This window comes from Hemiscyllium ocellatum, chromosome 1 (genome assembly GCF_020745735.1).
Source record: "Hemiscyllium ocellatum isolate sHemOce1 chromosome 1, sHemOce1.pat.X.cur, whole genome shotgun sequence".
Taxonomy (NCBI): Eukaryota; Metazoa; Chordata; class Chondrichthyes; order Orectolobiformes; family Hemiscylliidae; genus Hemiscyllium; species Hemiscyllium ocellatum.
Window position 1 is genome coordinate 129,583,151 of NC_083401.1, and position 14,063 is coordinate 129,597,213.

General features: G+C 40.4%; 1 protein-coding gene across 1 annotated transcript in view; it reads left to right on the forward strand.

The window, feature by feature from the left end:
* LOC132817083 (coiled-coil domain-containing protein 158-like) overlaps positions 1-14,063 on the forward strand; it is a 158,983-nt gene that overhangs the window by 114,933 nt on the left and 29,987 nt on the right. The window contains exons 14-15 of the mRNA XM_060827249.1: positions 4,898-5,056; positions 9,759-9,851. Of these exons, the coding sequence (XP_060683232.1) occupies positions 4,898-5,056; positions 9,759-9,851 (252 nt within the window). The remainder of the gene's footprint in view (positions 1-4,897; positions 5,057-9,758; positions 9,852-14,063) is intronic.

Here is a 14,063-nt window from a genome sequence, read left to right on the forward strand (position 1 = left end):
AATTGGCTAGCTCCCCCTGGAGTCCATGTGATCTAACCTCGCTAACCATGCTACCATGTGGGATCTTGTCGACCGCCTTGCTGAAGTTCATCTAGACAATGATTACCACTTTGTCTTCATCAGTCTTCTTTGTTGTTTCTTACAAAACTCAATTAAGTTAGTGTGACATGATTTCCCATGCACAAAGCCATGTTGACTATCTATATCAGTCCTTGTCTTTCCAAATGCATATAAATCCTGCCCCTCTGAATCCCCAACAAATTCCTTCTGGCCACTCATGTCAGGCTCAGCATCTATAGTTCCCTGGCTTTTTCTTACTGCCTTTCTTAAATAATGCCACCATATTTCTGACATCTAGTCTTCTGGTACCTCAGCTCACAGCCTTGCATGTTAAGTCAGTTTGGATATTTTCTTTCTCCCTTCCTCCGACTTCACCCGTTATCTTATTATTTTCTACTCTAGTGCCAAATGTATCTTAAAATATTTCATGAACCCTGATATTCACCTCTAATATTCTGCCTTGGTTCCCACACCCCTGTCATGTTATTTGCAGCCCATTTCACAGCACTAACAAAATGTCCTGCAAGGACCTCAATTCCAGCTCCATTTAGGTGCAACCTATCCAGCTTGTACAGATGCCGTCTTCCCCAGAGTCAATCCCAAAATCCCAGGAATCTAAAGCCCTTCTTACTACTCCATCTTTCCAGCCACACATTCATATGTCTTATCCTGTTGTTTATGTACTTGCTTGCACACGACACTAAGAGAAATCCAAAGATGACCATGTTTTTGGTCTTGCTTGGTAACTTTTTCTGTAGCTCCCTAGGTTCTGTTCATCCTCCCCTCAAAGAATGTCCTGTTGTTGGTCTGTGACATACTTGACACAGGTACCAGGGAGGCAATATATTTTCCTTCATGTTGATGGCCACAGAATGCCTAGGAGCTATAATACCATTCCAAAAATATTAAACAATCAAGGGTCTTAAGTTGGGGAGAAAATAAATGCAATAACTATCTGGAGAGAAACTTATGGGCTATAGGCTGATGCATCTTCTGGAGCTAATAGATTGTATCCTGGAATTTTAAGGAAAGCTGAAGAGATAGTGGATACACTGGTGGTAATCTTCCGATTGTGTAGTTTGTGCTGTCAGTATAGTACCCTTGGTCCTGGAGGAACGCTGTCTCGTTTTTACTATATCAGTTGTACATGGTAGAAATGACAAATAAAAAGCTATTAAAAAAAACAATTTTGAGATTCTGGGCAAGTGCCAGAGGTCTGGATAACTTACGATGTAGCACTGTTATTCAAAACAGGAAGGAGACAGAAGTTTATTAAAAATGCTATAATAGCAGAACATTAAATTCCACAGATTCACCATCCTATGGCTGAAGAAATCCTCCTCATCTCAGTTCTAAAGGATAATCCCTTCACTATGAGATTGTCCCCTTTGCTGCAAGTCTCTCCTACTAATGGAAACATCTTCTCCATAGACACTCTACCCAGGCCTTTCAGTATTCTGTACATTTCAATCAAATCCCCCCTCAGCCCTCTAAACTCTCAAGTACAGAGTCCTCAACCGCTCCTTGTGACAAGCTCTTCATCACCAGAATCATTCTTGTAAACCTCCTCTGGACCCTTTCCAACGCCAGCACATTCTTCCTTAGATACTGGGTCAAAGACTGCTCTCAGTGTTCCAAATGTGATCTGACCAGAGCTTTATACAGCCTCAACAGTACATCTGTGTTCATGTATTTTGCTCTCTTGAAATGAATTGCATTTTCCCTCCTAACTGCCAACTGAATCTGCATATTAACCTTCAGAGAATTCTGGACTAGAACTCATCCGTCCCTTCCTGCTTCAGACCCTTGAAGTCCTTCCTCATTTAGAAAATAGTCTGCAACTCTATTCTTCCTACCAACGTGCATAACCTCTCACTTTCCCATCTGTATTCCACCTGTCATTTCTTTGTCCACTCTCCTAGTACGTCCAAGTCCTTCTGCAGCCTCCCCACATCCTGAACACTACCTGTCCCTCCACCTATCTTTGTATCATCTGAAAACTTAGCAGTGGAGTGGGAACAATACCCTCAGTTCCTCTGTCCAGATTATCAATGTATAACGAGAATAATTGTGGTCCCAACATGGACCACTACGGATTCGCAGTCAGTCCACGAATCACTGACTGCCATCCTGAAAAAAAATCTCCTTTTTACACACTCTCCTCCTTCTGCCAGTCAGCCAATCCTCTATCTATGCCACTACCTGCTCCCTGACACTATGGGCTCTTATTTGGCAGCCTTCCATGTTGCACCTTGTCAAAGGCCTTCCAAATCCAAATAGATACTGGGTCTCCTTTGTCTAACTTGCTTGTTACCTCCTCAAAGAATTGTGACAGGTTGTCAGGCAGGTTCTCCCCTTGGTGAAGCTATGCTGACTCAATCCTATTTTACTGTACACTTTCAAGTATTCTGCAATCTCATCTTTAATTATGCACTTTAAAATTTTGCCAACAACTGAGGTCAGACTAACCAGCCTATAATTTTCAGTCTTCTGCTTCCTTCCATTTTCAAATCGGCATGTTACATTAGCCATTTTCCAGTCCAACCGAGCAGAGTTTAGCATGACTTCATGAAAGGCAAAATATGTCTGACAAGTTCATTACATTTCTTTTGAGAAAGTAACACGCAAGATAGATAAAAGGTAACCAGTAGACATAATAAATTTGTATTTCCAAAAGGCATTTGGTAATGTACCACGTTGCCCATAGTGTTAGGGGCAGTATATTAGCCCGGATAGAAATTGGCTTACTAATAGAAGGTAGAGAAGTTAGGATAAAGGGACCATTTTCAGGATGGAAATCTCTAACTACTGGAGTGTCACAGAGATCATTGCTGGGACCTCAGTTAATTGCTATTTATATATATGTAAATGGGCTGGATGACAGAAGTGAATGTGTCTCACCAAGTTTGCAGGTAACGCAAAAATAGTTGGAAAGCCAATCATGAGGATCATAGACGCACAGAATCCTTTAGGACAAACAGCCCATCAAGTTTTCACCAACTAGAAACTACTCTTAATCTACACTAATCCCACTTTCCAAAACCTGGCCCTTAGTCTTGAATGTTATGACATTTCAAGTGCTCATCCAAGTACTTTTTAAAGGTTGTCAGGTTTCCCATCTCAACTGCCATTCCAGGCACTGCATTCAAGCTCCCTACCACCCTCCAGGTGAAATAACGTTTCCTCAAATCTCCTCTAAACATCCTGCCTTTCACCTTAAAATTATGCTCTGCTGTTACTGACCCTTCAAATAAGGGGACAGCTGCTTTCTATCCACCCTGTCCATGCGCCTCAATCCTATACACTTCAATCACTTCACAGCCTTTCTTTCCAAAGAAAACCACCCAAGCTTATTCAACCATTTCTTAGGATGACATAGCAGGTGAAGCGAATGGGCAAAAACATGGCAGATGGAAAATAAAGTAGGAAAATGTGAGGTTATTGCACTTTGAGAGGAACAATAGGAGAGCTGAATGTTATTTAATGGGGAAAGATTGTAGAAAGCTACAGCACAGATGGATTTAGTTGTCTAAGTGCAGGAATCACAAAACTTGCTTCCGAGTTCAGCAGGTAATAGGGAAGCCAAATGAAATGTTGGCCGTTATTTCAAAGTGAGTATAAAAATAAGGTGGTCTTACTAAAACTATCCAAGCATTAGTCAGACCACAGCTGAATGGTTCTGGTTCCCATATCTCGGACAATATACTGGCATTGATTAGATTACTTACAGTGTGGAAACAGGCCCTTCGGCCCAACAGGTCCACACCGACCGGCCGAAGCACAACCCACCCATTCCCCTACATTTACCCCTTTACCTAACACTACGGGCAATTTAGCTTGGCCAACTCACCTGAGTGAGTTGCACAAAGACCTGCACATCTTTGGACTGTGGGAGGAAACCGGAGCACCCGGAGGAAACCCATGCAGACACGGGGAGAATGTGCAAACTCCACACAGTCAGTCGCCTGAGTCGGGAATTGAACCCGGGTCTCTGGCGCTGTGAGGTAGCAGTGCTAACCTCTGTGCCACCGTGCCGCCCAAAGAGAGAAATGCAGAGAAGGTTCATGCGTCTGCTCCTACATTTAGTGGTCTAAATGTTGCAGCCAATCCTGTGAACTGCATTTCAGGAAGTATATCGTGGTCTTCGAGAAAGTGCAGAGGAGATTTGCGAGGTTGATACTAGAGAAGAGAGACCAGTTTTATAGAGAGACAAGGAATTGTTCTCCTTGGTACAGAAAAAGTTAAACATGATTTCATGGAGGTGTTCAAAATTGTAAAGGAGTTTGATGTAACAAGAAATAGTATTCAACTTGCAACCTGCCTAGATGTTCTACAGTACTCCAATTTACCCTGCTTTCAGATCAACAAATTTGAAGAATGAGGATAAATTATTCCCCATAAAGAAATTCCAACCATCAAAGTACCTTGTTTCATTTTAAATAGTAAGTCAAAATGTCTGCACACTTAAATTGCTGAAGGTGTTTACCTCATAAATAAGTACATGTTACTACTTCATGACTATTTTTAATTCCAAGGATTCATCAACATTTCTGATGAAGATAATCCTAGAAATACATCAGTAAGGTATTTCACTGAAGTTTAAATATTGCCCTTCCAACTTGCATCTTGGGTACCTTGTTTTTTAAAAGTTTGATTATTCTGGTTTTAGAAATCTTATTGCTGTCATTGAGCAATCGGTGTGAACGTTGGAAAGGTTTAAGGCATATCTTTGAACCATATACAAGATTAAATTTTCCCTCGCTGCTTCCACCTTCTATGTCCTTCAAATAATTTAAAATTAACAAATTCATTGTTTAACCCTTTTTATGTTTTGAAGGAGAAATGCTACCTAAAGGAAGAGAAGGTTCGCCTAACTAAAGAACTTGCCTGTATTGTATCGGAAAGAAATAAAATTGCTGGAGAGCTGGATAGTCTTAAATCTCAAGAAAAATGTTTGAAGGAAAAGCTGGTCAGACTGGAGGCAGCATTAGAAAAGGTAGCTACACTAATTTTAACTTTTCATTAATTATTTAAGACATCTCTTGTGTTTATCACCTTAGATAATAGCAGTGCTGGTGATTAATTTACCTGAAATAAACTTTGCCTTTTAATATTTGCATCTGATTTGAGTTGAGACAACTCAGCATACACTAGTGGACAAGTTAAGCAGACCTTGCTACTATCTAGAAGGGAGTGTGTTGCTGGAAAAGCACAGCAGATCAGGCAGCATCCGAGGAGCAGAAGAATCAACATTTTGGGCATAAGCCCTTCCTGATGAAGAGCTTATGCCTGAAACTTCGTTTCTTCTGCTCCTCAGATGCTGCCTGATCTGCTGTGCTTTTCCAGCACCACACTCTTGACTTTGATCTCCAGTATCTGCAGTCCTCACTTTCTCCTACTATCTGGACGGGGCTATCCTTGAATCCAGGTGAAATAAGAGTGATAACCCACAGCACCACTCAATTTCTGCTCCACTGCCAACTACAGAAATGAAAACTATTTCATAGGCCACATGCCACAAGGTAAAGGAGGGGAAATAAATGAAATACCTGTCCTTTTATGAGATTTTTTTCTGAGGATCTTCCTTTCACATAATCTAAAAGATCCGTTATCAATACTATTCTTTTCCTAAACGTGTCCTTACTATGTGTGAATTGGAGGTGTCGATGTTGGATTTGGGTGTACAAAGTGAAAGATCACACAACACCAGGTGATAGTCCAACAGGTTTATTTGGAAGCACTAGCTTTCGGAACACTGCTCCTTCATCAGTTGGTTGTCATTGAAGGAGCAGCACTCCGAAAGCTAGTCTTCCAAATAAACCTGTTGGATTATAACCTGGTGTTGTGTGATTTTTAACTTTGTACATCCCCTTTATGTAGTCATTGTAATGAGGTAAGCCGAGTAGACCTCATAGCATGTGAGTTCCCTGATTGGGTTGTTAATCTGTTCAAATCAGGGAGTCATGGCTGACAGTTAAAGGAATTGTATCACACATCCTGACATTCTGAGAGTTGGCTGTGAGGCAACTGGACCCTGCATGTGTAAATAAAGGGTAACTTGGTGATGGGCCTCTGCGGAGTTATTTCACATGAATTCAATTAGAGTGATGCTGTGCCATCAGGTTAATTGGCCTTTCAAAGATGCCTACTCTACAAGCTTTTCCCTTTAATATGTATTTTCATTAGCCATTAATATTTTCAATATTTTTTAGGTTTTCATGGGCAGTGTTTCAAACAGTTAACATTGCCTGTTGTTTTCATACATGTTTCGTGAAACAAATCTTTTGTTCTTACATTTTGCAGTCTGATATTTTGTACAGTGAAACCTGTAAATTAGAAGTACCTCAAGGACTTGTATTAGGTGTCCTTTATTTGCAGATGTCATTATTTTTAGAATAGTCAATTGTAGGTGTAGTAAAGTGTATGGGCCAAATATTCTGGAACTGACTGCATCTCATAGAGTCATAGACATGTACAGCATGGAAATAGACCCTTCGTTCCAACTTATCCATGCTGACCAATGTCCCAGATAAATCTAGCCACATTTGCAAACATTTGGCCCATATTCCTCAAGCACTTCCTATTCATATACCCATCCGGATGCCATTTAAATATTGTAATTGTACCAGCCTCCGCCACATCCTCTGGCAATTCATTACCCCTTAGGTTCCTTTTAAATCCTTCCCCTCTCACCCTAAACCTACGCCCTCCAGTTCTGGACTCCCCCACCCTGAGGAAAAGATCTTGTCTATTTGTGTATTTGATGCCCCTCATGATTTTTTAAACCTCCATCAGGTCATCCTTCAGCCTCCGACGCTCCATGGAAAACAGCCCCAGCCTATTCAGTTTTTCCCTATATCTTAAACTCTCCAACTCTGGCAGCATCCTCATAAATCTTTTCTGAACCCTTTCAAGTTTCAAAACATCCTTCCTATAGCAGGGAGACCTAAATTGCACACAGTATTTCAAAAGTGGCCTAACCAAAATCCTGTACAGCCACAACATGACCTCCCAACTCATACACTATGCACTGACCACTAAAGGCAAGTATACTAAATGCCTTCTTCACTATTCTATATACCTGTGACTCCACTTTCAAGGAACTATGAACCTTCACTTCAAAATTTCTTTGTTCAGCAACACTCCCCAAGACCTTACCATTAAGTATATAAGTCTTGCTCTGATTTGCCTTTCCAAAATGCAGCACCTCGCATTTATCTGAATTAAACTCCATCATCCACTCCTCAGCCCTTGGCCCACTGATCAAGATCCCATTTTACTCTGAGATAACCTTCTTCAGTGTCCACTACACCTCCAATTTTGGTGTCATCTGCAAACTGACTAACCATATGTCCTATTTTCGCATCCAAATCATTTATAAAAATGACAAAAAGCAGTGGAACCAGCACCGATCTTTGTGGCTCACCACTGGTCACAGACCTCTGGTCTGAAAAGCAACCCTCCACCACCATCCTCTGCCTTCTACCTTTGAGCCATTATTGTCTCCAAATGGCTAGTTCTCTCTGTACTCCACGTGGTCTCACCTTGCTAAGCAGTCTACCATGAGGAACCTTGTCAAATGCCTTAATGAAGTTCTTATATATCATGTCCACCCATTCTGCCCTCATCAATCCTCTTTGCTACTTCTTCAAAAACTCAATCAAATTTAGTGAGATACGATTTCCCATGCATCTCATGCTGTGTTCTTTTTTCTCTCTCTCATTGGCGATAGTACCTAATTCAGGTGCAGTGTCAGCATGAAGTAATTTCAGTTTATATTTCCCAGTCCCCTATTTTTCAAGGATACTCCTTCTTCATCAAGAAAGAGAGATAGCCTGGTTCTTCCATGTGCTATGTTCGCTATCTGAATAGGGTAAGGTGGTAGCTGAAGGTCAAAGTATCATCAGTCCCAGTCAAATTGGCGTTGGGTGTGTGACAATGGAGTGGGATTAATTCGGACCCCTCCACTTTGTCTGCAGCAACTGCTCATGTTTGAAGTTCTGGAGAAGGAGCTCATGATTTCCAGAGAGACCCATGGAATAAGGCATGTAGGTGAAATTTAGAAGTTCTTTGAAAATTTGATTATGGACAGGGTCAAGGAATTTCTACAAATGTTACTTACTTTTCTTTTTAAAGACTATATGAAATATACTGCAGTAGGCCATTCATCCCCTCAAACCTGCTGTAACATTCAATAAGATCAAGGCTGATCTGATTGTAGCCTTTATTCTTCTTTCATGCCTGTTCCTCCAGAACCCTGAGTGTCCTTGTCAATCAAAAATCTGTCTCAATCAACCTTCAATGTGTTCAGTAATCCAGCTCCCATTAGCATCTGTGCAAAGTAGATTTGTCCTTATCTCGGTCTTCAATCAGCAATCTTTTAGATTTAAACTAGGTCCAGATTCCTCCACAATGGGAAGCATATGTTAAGCATCTACCCTGTCAAGTCCCTTCAGTAATTTCTATTATTCTATACGGATCCCTCTCATTCTTCTGAGTTTCAATGAGTCTTGGTAAACCTGTTCAATATTTCCTCAGAAGACAATCCCTTCATTCTCTGAATCAGTCAAATGAACCCTTTTGAAATGCTTCCAAAGCATCAGCACTTAAGATCCTTAAAAAAGAGATCAAAGGCCCCCTGTAGTTGATCATTTCTGTAGTTTGATTTTGCATCCAAACCTGTTATGAGGGGTTTTCAAGAACAGGAAGCCACCTGAGAACAGGCAAAAAATCAAAGCAATGGTGGGGCAAAGAAAAAAAAAATCTGCCCCTCTCTAGCACCAGTAAGTTCCCCTAGCCTCCTCCCTCAGTCCACAGCCCCCATCTGTTTAAATCCTCATTCTTGTAAATCTTTATCATCAGATCCCCTCATGGTTTCTTTTCTGACCATCCCTGGCACAGGAGAAATTCCCATATCTCAAGATGGAGCTGTGGAGGCATTCAGTCCTCGAGATCAAATTGGTTCTCTGCTACACATGCACACTGCACACGCTTAGTTGCACAGAAACAGTTTCTTAACCTGTTGTAATGAGCACTTATTGTGTCCAATATTTTAAGTTGTAGAAAATCTCTTGCGTTAAAGGCTGTCCATAGGCTATGGTTTTGCCCTTCATGTTATATCGCAGTGTAACTTTATTTGGTGATGAATGTGTTACAGTGAAAGCTGTTTATGACTGCCAGGCAATGTCCATTTTTTGCAGATATCCCTTTCCTTGGAGTCCCAATGTATTTGCAGGTTTCATGTTAAGTTACAAAACCATCTTCTATTTTATCTCGATGAATGGACAGGGGTTTTTTAAGTCCTAACAATTAACAATGAATGAACACCAGAAGCAATCCTTCCCAAATTTCCAAATGTACAGATTTTATACCGACAAGTGAGCAAATGAAACCTGAAAACAAATGGGTGTAAGTTACAAAAGCATCAAAAGCTCCGTTTGTAAGGAAACTAAATCATATGACTCTGGGGCTACAGGTTGAATACCACTCCTACAAAACATGAAAATGCTGAGTAGTCTTCCAGTTGAAAATTATCAAACATTTATTATAGATGTATGTACCATTTTGGAAGCATCAAGGTTCAGTTTAAAAATGGTAAGAAATATAACAATGTATTAATGTTTTGAGTAAAAGCTCCTAAGAGAGGTCTTAACTTTGACCAATGAATTTGCCTTGTTTGTGATTTCCATGTGAAACAGGCCTGCCTTAGGTTTTCTGATTGTCAGTCAGTTATTCAGCGACAGGAACAGGACTTCATGCGCTTAAAGCTGCAGCACGCCTTGGAAGTGAAGGTATGAATTTCTTACTTGTTGTAATATTGATGCTTTGTTCTATCATGATTTCTTTTAAAATCTTAGTTTCAATCTGTGTGACTGGTGCTTGATGTTTAGACTTGGATAAACAGTTTTGCATCTGCCATGTCAACTGGAATGCATTAGGACTTAAACTGGTAGAAACTGGAAGGATTTGATTTGATTCATATGAAAGTTTTACTGTAAATGTTGCATTCAGTTTGCAAAGCAATAATTCTGCTGGTTCAATGTTTTTGATTAATGTTTACAGTGAGTTAGAACTTAAATTTGAATGCCCTCCAGATTACCCTCCAGGAAAATCCATCAAAAACTATTTAGTTTTACATATTGGTCTGTGCCTAATTATTTAAGATCATTTCCATGCATTGGGTCTAGTTTGAGGCAAAACCAGGCGAACAGGGTAGAATTTAATGGTCCCACTCGGCAGCTGACTATAGGCTGTATAATCTTGTGGGAAGGTATAGGGTAGAGAGGAGTGAATGACACCTTTGCAACCACCGTGTCTTCTCCATCAATTAAGTCAGGGATGGGAAGGTGTGGTCAACTTTCCTGCTCCTGGGTCTGTTGAGGCCCTGAAGACTCCAATTAAAGACCTCACCTTGCTGCCGCTGGTGTGGGGGTTTGTGTGTCATGGACCTAGCTGAGAGTTAGTATGTAGGCCTTCTTAATCAGGTTCCACGTTCAATGGAAGGCCTTGCAGCTAGCCCCAGTGTAGCCAATTAGCCTGGTCTCCCCCCAGCCCCTTCCCCGGCTCACCACATCAGCACTCCCTGTGCCACCTTCCCTTATTGGGACATGTTTGATTTTCTGCCTGGTGGATGTGGCCTGACTCAGCTCATGGGGTACCCTCTAGCTTTAGTGGTAAAAGTGGTGGGCAGGAGAATATGTAAGGATGTTATTTCTCTGGGCTTCCAGAAGGCAATTAATAAAATCCTGTCCAAGAGACTGTTAGTTGAAGATTTTACAATTTAAAGAAAATTGTTTACCTGGTTTGGAAATTGGTCTGTGAAAAGAGAATAAGGAAATGGACACCTAATCCACCAGCCACCGATGCCCACGAGGATCTGTGTTGGGGCCTCAGCTTTTTACAGTGTTTATTAACAATGTATGTAATAAGCAGGCTAGCTACTTGTCTAAGTTTGCTGATGACACAATGTTAGTAGTATTGTAAACAGTTTGGATGGAAGGATAGAACTACAAAGAGATATTGATTGATAAAGTGAATGGGCAAAACTGGAGCAAATGGATTTTGATGTGGACAAACGTGAGTTCATCTATTTTGAATCCAAAATCAAGTACTTTCTAAAGTTTAAAACGTTTGAAACTGTGGAAATCCAAATATATTTTATGGTTGAGATTCACAGATCATGAAATATCATGAACAGCGACAGAAAATAAATAAAACACAACAGTCATACTTCATTTATATGCAGCCCTGGCTAGATCACAAAGGATGAAGAGTTTTTCTGCCACTGTATCTTCAGGAGGAGGTGTTGGTCTTGGAGAAAATGTAGGACAGGCTTATAAGAATGATATTTGATCTCCAAGAGTTAAGCTATGAAAAGAGAAAAGAATTAGGTTTGTGTTCCCTGGAATTTAGAAGGTAAAGTGATCAGTTATTAGAAGTTTTCAAGATATTATGGGAACATATAAGGTAGAATGAGAAAAGTATTTCCACTGTTTGAGGCATCTAAAACTGAGGCAGAACCAAAATATTATTGCGAGATCTTTCAAGTGTGGTAGAAGTTTGGAAAGCTATTCTGCAAATAGGTGTTGATGCTGGATCAACAGTTAAATCTCAACGAGATTGATACTTTTCTTTTTTAAAAAAACAAAAGAACTGCAGATGCTGAAAATCATAAACAAAAACAGAAATTGCGAGAAAGGCTCAGCAGGTCTGACAGAATCCGAGGAGAGACATCAGAGTTATTGTTTCAGGTCCAGTGACTCTTCCTCAGAACTGATGGTAGCTGGCAAAAGGCTGTTCTTTTACGCAGACGATAGAGGGGGGGGGCGTTTGGTGAGGGGGTAAGGAGTGAATGACAGGTGGAAATAGAGCCCATAGAGAGAGAGAACAGTTGGACAGACAACGGAAGGAATAATAATCAGCCTGGGAGAATACATAGCTGCAAAAAGGGACTATTAGTGGTTAATAATGGGTTGTGTGTAAAAGCTGACTGTGTGATAACAAGGCCTGATGTGTAGGGGTAAGGACATGGGCAAAGGTGACTCAAGCCCTAATATTGTTGTACTTGATATTGAATCGAGAAGCTACAGAGTTTCCCAGCGGAAAATGAGGTGTTGTTCTTACAGCTTGCATTGAGGCTTTGTGCATATTTATTAGTAAAAGTATTATTTTTTTCTAACATGAGGCGTATCACAACTTTTTTAAAACTGAAGCACGGTGACATCTCTTGCAAAATTGTGTGGAGAGGGGAGGATTAGCCTCGGCCATTTCAGCCAATTTGAATAATCGATTTGGGACAGGAGAAGGATTGAAACTCAACAAAAAGAAACAGTTCCAACAGAACATGGCCAAGGGCAGGAAATATTCACCCATGTCCTTGATGGAGAACGGGGTGGGTCTGGTGCATCTTGATGAGGCAACATTCTGCACAGTCACTCTGATAAAGTCAAATTATCACCCATAAATGTTAGACAACAGCTGGAAATTGTAGTTCAGAAGTATTGTGTCTGATATATTCATGTCAGAATTCCAAACTTTGATGAAAGAGAAACATGGTAGAGTTTCACCTTTAAAGTTGTATATGTCGCACTGTACATGAAGTACATATTATTAGTTAGACTCTTTCTAGTAAAATGAGCACATATAGCTAAAATGGTGTCACCAGAACCATATTTCTGGTTGATCATCAAATTGCCATAAAGGTACCATGTAAAATGTGTTCATTTAGAAATCCTGAATTTCCCTGATGTTGTTTCAAGCTGTCTTCTATAATGTGCACTGTCCTGCTCAAATAAATGCCTCCCTGCTTCCAAACATATCACCGAGTGAACATTTATGTCCACTCATTAAGTAATCTAATCAGAAGTTCTTATCATAGGTGAGGTCTGCTAACAAATGCAACATACCGCACTGCATGAGAGAATATAAGTTTGAAAGGTCTACTGGAGAGAAAGGAAATTTAATCTAGGCAGGAAGATGGTATTATTAACATTTCTTTTAGTTTATTAATTTATGGGATATAGGCATCACTGGCTTGGTCACAATGTACTGCACTTGAGAAGATAGTGGTGAGCTACCTTCTTGCACCTCTGCGATCAATTTGGAGTAAGTACCCCACTGTGCTGTTCGGAGGAAGGTCCAGGATTTTGACCCAGAGACACTGAAAAAACAGCAAAATTTCAAAGTCGGGATGAATGATGAATTAAGCTACTTCTGTGATGTGCGATGATGTCGGGCAAATGGGCAGTGGAGGCAGAACGGGTAGAATTAAACAGAAAAGGAATTAAGACCGTCTGGGATTTGTGTATAGGTTGCATAGTAGTTGTTGTAAAGTGGGAAAATGCAAAAATTAGTAATTAAGACAGTGTGATTTCAATAGAGAATTTTAGCTTTTGTGTAGAGATAAGTAGATGAGCTCATGTCAAAAAGATAGAAAATCTTTGCAGTTTTCTGCAACAATATGACCTAGAACCAGGGAGTCTTGCCATATTAGATTTAATAACAAATAATGGGTCTGATTTAGTATCAGGAGAAAGTGAAGACTACAGACGCTAGAGAACAGAGTAGAAAAGTGTGGCACTGAAAAAGCACAGCATCCAAGGATAAGCCCAAAATGTCAATTTTCCTACTTCTCGGATGCTGCCTGATCCGCTGTGCTTTTCTAGCACCACACTGATTTAGTAGCAACCTAACAGAAGATGAACTCTTATCAACTAGTGAACATAATATCAATACATTGAATGTTGAACTTGTGAGGGCAAAGCCAGAGACTATTCACAATAAACCGCACAAGTTGTAATGGGAGTAAAGTTACTATAATCAGTGGCGTATTTCCAAAAGAGAATTTAATAGTGTATGGAACCAATTTATACCCCCACGTAATGAGAGTTCTGTATGTGAAGGGATGAAAGCCTTAAGACACGGTAAGCTTAAAAGAAAAAGGGATGCAAGAAGTAGCACAGACTCTGGCAAAAAGCAAAAGCTACATGGAACACCAAAGGTAA